At 34.9% G+C, this 5657-nt stretch overlaps 1 protein-coding gene across 1 annotated transcript in view; it reads right to left on the reverse strand.

Moving 5' to 3' along the window:
- Window positions 3419–5657, reverse strand: part of LOC109235132 — a 4100-nt gene continuing 1861 nt past the window's right edge. Inside the window, exon 4 of the mRNA XM_019401096.1 lies at window positions 3419–4391. Coding sequence (XP_019256641.1) covers window positions 4365–4391 — 27 coding nt within the window. The 3' untranslated portion in view covers window positions 3419–4364. The remainder of the gene's footprint in view (window positions 4392–5657) is intronic.

Here is a 5657-nt window from a genome sequence, read left to right on the forward strand (position 1 = left end):
GGGATCGCTCCTGCGAAGTATAAAATACATAGTCAGTGCAGATTAATACCATTTAAAGCTCAAACATTAGTAAAGTGCAGCAACTTAGAGTGCAATTAGTGGCCAAAATACACAATTATAGCCTCCCATCAACACCCCACACTTAAACCATTGCTCGTCCTCGAGCAATCAAACCACACTTTATATAGACACAACCTTATTAAGCAACTCTCCTAACTCATCACACCAAGAATTTTTAAAATAGACTAAGCACAATAGTGTAACATCTTCACCTCAAGAATTGACTCACAAGTACCATGCATTATTCACAACTCACTCACTTACTCTAACACAGAGGTCAACTACATTACCCTTCCTTCATAAATCATGTGCCCTCACACAACAAAAGAGAGTAGCTCCACACACAATAAAATTTAAGAACGATTAGGAACTTCAAATAGAAAGAATTCACTCACTCTCAGAAACAACATTCATATGCCACAAAAGATGCACCATAGGCTTGCCCGTAGTGTACTACTCTACTAATTGAGCTCATTCAGTCAAGGATCAAGTAGGACTTTTAACTTGTTGTAATGTAGGCTGCCGGACGGGTAGAATACATTTAGATATAAGAGTGACTACACATCCCTAAGCACTTTAATACATACACTTTTACATTCAAAACCCCACACTTATGTCAACCCATACTCCACCTTGGCATTAACATGCATTAACTCCCCAAATTATTTAAGCACCAAATCAAGAGGTACCACTTATCAATGAATCTCGTTCATAACATGCAATTATTTTTTTTTCTTTTTTTGTTCAATTCAAGTGGCTCTTACTTTATGTTGATCGGTAAAAAAATGCATATATTTAACCATTATTGCCTCACATTATATCACTTTTAAATATCTTTTGAGTATTAATTATATTATTTTATGCTTAATATTATATTTTAATTGTGTAGAAAAAAGCAGTGACACGATGAAGAGATTTGGAGCAAAACTGAAAAATACGGAAGAAAAAAAGAAGGAAAATAAACGAATAAAAAAGAAGAAGAAAAGGGGAACACCCTTTGGTGTTTGTCCCCCCAAGTGGTAGACAAGAAAAATAAAGGAGTGAAATCCAAACCAAGGCATTGAAGTGAAAAATGGGATTGAGTGTGAAAACGCTACTGCATTCTGCACCAGGGCTAGCGCCCCACGGTGCCCTGAACCTGGGTGACGTGGTACTCTCCTACTTCGTTCGGGACAACTCTACACGATCCTACTCGTATAAAAGGGGCTCTAAACCTAATTGGAGAATCTAACATATTTTTGGGAGGAGACACGCTACTTTAGAGGGGAGAACATAAACCACGCTTGGAGGAGGCATCCAACTAGTTTTTCTTCTCTTCTCTTCCTTTAATTTCATAGTTTATTAGCTCTAGAGTTGTGGGGTGCTACATGAACGTTTTAGTTTGAAACTTGAATTGCTCTTTTTATCATATTGATTTATTTATTCAATCTTGTGCTTAATTATTTGATTACCAATTGAATACTATCTACGAATCTAGGATTGAACTCGGGAGAAGAAATGTTAGATTGCATATAAGATTGAGTATAGCAAAATCTTGAACCTGAGCATCAGGAACGGATTTGCGGTTAAGATAGGGATATACCTAATCGCTTTGCTTGATTATTATACAGGAATTATTAATGCGTTCTTGTTAATCCTAATTCCATAGGAATATAGGCGTCAGGTTAGCTTGAATAGGCGAGTAGTACTTCAAGAAAATTTTACAAGTAATATTAACACTGTCAACCAACAAACCAGATAAATTAATTAGACAATTTAAGTAGAAAACTCAACGGGATTGTTAGCTAACCCATAGCTCTAGCATATTTTCTCCTATTGAATTTATCTATAAAATTACAAACTTGTTTCCTTTATCTTTTAGTTTTTTACTCTAGATTAGTTTTAATTAAAAATTCACCCTTTAGAAAATCGCTTGAATAGATTAATTGTTTGGGCTTAATTTACTTGATAGTTTATCACAAGTCCTTGTGAGTATGATATCTGAACTTACAATCCTATATTACTTGTCGACCACGTATACTTGCGTGTGCGTTCGAGAGCAACACTTTACTTACAATTTTTTTATTAAGCATACCCTTGTCAAGTTTCTTTGTTAACATTTTAGTATAGCCATGTTTATAATGGCAACAGAACAAGCGATGACCAGGAGTCTCAAGATTCACCCAACGAAAGGAATACCGATTAGGCTCCACCCAAATAAAAACGTAAAAATGGCGTGTAGTAGCCACTAATTAAGGGTGTCTTTAATTTTTATCCACTAATTATAATGCTCAGCAAAAATAGCCACTACTAATAGGAAAAAGACTGTTTTACCCTTCCTTCTAAGCAATGGAAAGTGCTCACTTGTATAATGTATTTGAAACTTCCAATCATAGCTGGACGGTTTTTCTGATAATTTGTCTGTTGATTATACCATGGATTACTGGAGAAGGTTCGTTACTTTTATATATATTTGTTAAACTGAGAATAGATTGTTGCTAATGATTTATTACTTTCAAAGTCCCCTTTTTCTTTTTCATCGTATGAATTTAGAATTGGATAATATTGTTTAACTAACTTATTTATACTTTACAGAGTGCAATGTGTTTTACCATTTGTGTGCCTATTCTGTTACCACCCACTACCATCATCTAGGAAAATACACACATCTTGGATGTATAAAGGACAATTGGTCCTTAACTTAGAGTTCCAAGTTCAAAAGTTAAGGACACTTGGTCCTGAACTTAGAATTACAAGTTCAAAAGTTAAGGACACTTGGTCATGAACTTAGACTAACAAGCTCAAAAGTTAAGGACAATAGGTCCTGAACTTACAGTTACAAGTTCAAAAGTTAAGGACAATAAGTCCTTAACTTTGACTTACAAGTTCAAAAATTAAGGACAGACAGTCCTTAACTTACAGTTACACGTTCAAAAGTTAAGGACAAGCAAGTTCAAAAGTTAAGGACAATAGGTCCTTAACTTTGACATACAAGTTCAAAAGTTAAGGACGCTTGGTCTTGAAGTTTGAGTTCCAAGTTCAAAAGTTAAGGACATGTAACCTTGAAGTCCTGAACTTAGAGTTCCAAGTTCAAAAGTTAAGGACATGTAGTCCTGAAGTCCTGAACTTAGAGTTACAGCTTAAAAAGTTAAGGACATGTAGTCTTGAAGTCCTGAACTTAGAGTTTAAGTTCAAAAGTTAAGGACATGTAGTCCTGAAGTCCTGAAGTTAAGGACATGAGCAGAAGGGTATTTTCGTCCAGACAGTTAAAGTTTATTAAACCAGTGGCTAAAGACTAAAGACATTTAAAACACTGGCTTTAAAATAAAGACATGAGCCGTTAGTGGCTATTTGTGCACATCGCCCAATAAAAACACCAGAAAATTAAATGGAGCAATTCCTCCACCTTAAACGACCAAATCTTCAGTTAATTATAACATCTTAAACATAACTTTAACATGGCCAAAAACTTAATAGACTGTTTGGCCAAGTTAGAAAAATATTCGAAAAGTGATTTTTCCAAAAGTGTTTTGCGAAAAAGTACTTTTGAAGAGAAGCAGTTTATGTTTGGCTAATCAATCTAAAAAGCACTTTTGAATAATAATTTGTATTTGACCAAACTTTTCAAAAAATATTTTTAAGTATCAAATTAAGAATTATGACATGAAGAGATTTACTTAATAGTTAATATTATGTGACAAAACAAAAAAATTCAAAATTTTATTATTAAAGATAATAATTAAGTTTTTTTATTTTATTTAAATAAAATATGAAAATAAAATTAAAAAGTACTTTAATTCTTTCAAGATGATTTAAATATATCAAAAAATTATTCAACAAATATAAAAACATTCACCCCAGAAGTCACTATATATTAGAAGGCTATCCTAAAAGTAAGAAAAAATATTTATAGATTAATATCCCAAGTATTAGGTTTAGAATAAGGTTATTTTGGAATATACTACATTTTGCTAAGGGTATTTTCGATAAAAAGAAAAGTAAAACTGCTTCTGATTATGGGGAAAAGCTACTTTTCTCTGCTTCACAAAAAGTGCTTCTGCTTCTTCCCAAAAGCGTTTTTTTCCCAAAAAGCTTGGCCAAACACCTCCAGTTTAGAAAAAAAGTATTTTTTGAAAGAAAAAAAAAAGCTTAGCCATACAGGCTTCCCAAAAAAGTGTTCTTCCTAGCACTTTTGGACTAGGAAGAAGCCTGGCCAAACAGGCTATAAGAAGGGCAATTAAATTATATCACCACAAAGCTGCTAATCCTGTCCAACATTTCCACAAGCTGTTACCATGAAGCTAAACCTTGATGCAGACTTCACATCACCATATGTCCTTATCTCCCTTCGCCTACATATATATAATAGCATAAGTGGGAGTTAGCAATTTGCAAATGCTGAAATTTACCAGTCTTTAAGCAGTATAGCCCCCGTGGAAAAGGTAATGCTCCTAGAGCAGTACAGCACCCATTATCCCCAGAACCCTTAAGTAAATCAGGATTACAAAAACAGTGTCCAGGTTCACTTCTTGGGCTTAATCAAAACTGAATATATCGTTTCTGCGTTCATTTTCACACACATTATGTAATCTGCCAGGAAGCAATGCAAGTTACATAATCATGACATAGCAACACTCATTCTACCATAGGTGAATGAATTTCAGTTTGCAAAAATTGTGACTTCTATGGCACTATTGATTAAATGGTGGGTGGGGAGAATTCTATGGAACTTTTTACCTATTTCTCTAAAAATCAAGAGATGAGATAGAGAGTATAAATCATTTGAAACACTGGAATTCATATACAATCAGTAAGCAATTAAAGAACGTCTATTTAACAAATAAAGCTATCATATTGCATATCAAGGAAAGTGTATTACCAAAAATTTATGTTCGCGGAGATTTCAAAAGTAGAAAGCGTACTAGAAAAATAATTGGTGAGCACACAACATATGCATCAGTGAAACTACGACAATTTCAAATTTCTCGTGTACGGGCCAACTTGCGCCACACCTTGACTGTTCCACGAGTAGCTGGTACCTCCCACCAGCCCAATTACAAGGTAACGCTGGCCACAACAAATGGTAAGAAATCACCTAATATTTTTACCCCGCTAGAATATGAACTCAAGTCTCCTAAGGTTTGCACACACTTCATTTGCCACAAATTTGGGTCCCCAAGTTTATGGTCTTCTTTCTTTACTCTTGCTTCATTGACCACCCAAACCCCGCATATAAAAACAACATAGAGTTGACAAAGAACTGATAAATTACAGGACACCTAATCTCTTAGCATTGGAGAGCACAGGAGGAATCTGTGACGGCTGGGTGTGGTGCAGATGAGCCCAAATGAAAGTGAGCATGGAGAAATATAGATCAGAATAAGGGGAATTGGAACGAAACCAAACCTTGAGGCCACGGAGAGGGGACAAACTAAACTTGATGAAGCACAAATTAGGGATGACATGTTTTTCATGAAGGGATTAAGAAAAAAGACTGGAAATTTAGGTTGAGTGCAGCAGCAGCAACATGCAGAGAGAGAGAGAGAATCCTTGTGTGAGTGTAAGAGAGAGATAGAGATACAGATTTATATATATATAGAGAGAGGGGGGGGGGGGGG

The sequence above is a fragment of the Nicotiana attenuata genome, chromosome 12 (genome assembly GCF_001879085.1).
Source record: "Nicotiana attenuata strain UT chromosome 12, NIATTr2, whole genome shotgun sequence".
Taxonomy (NCBI): Eukaryota; Viridiplantae; Streptophyta; class Magnoliopsida; order Solanales; family Solanaceae; genus Nicotiana; species Nicotiana attenuata.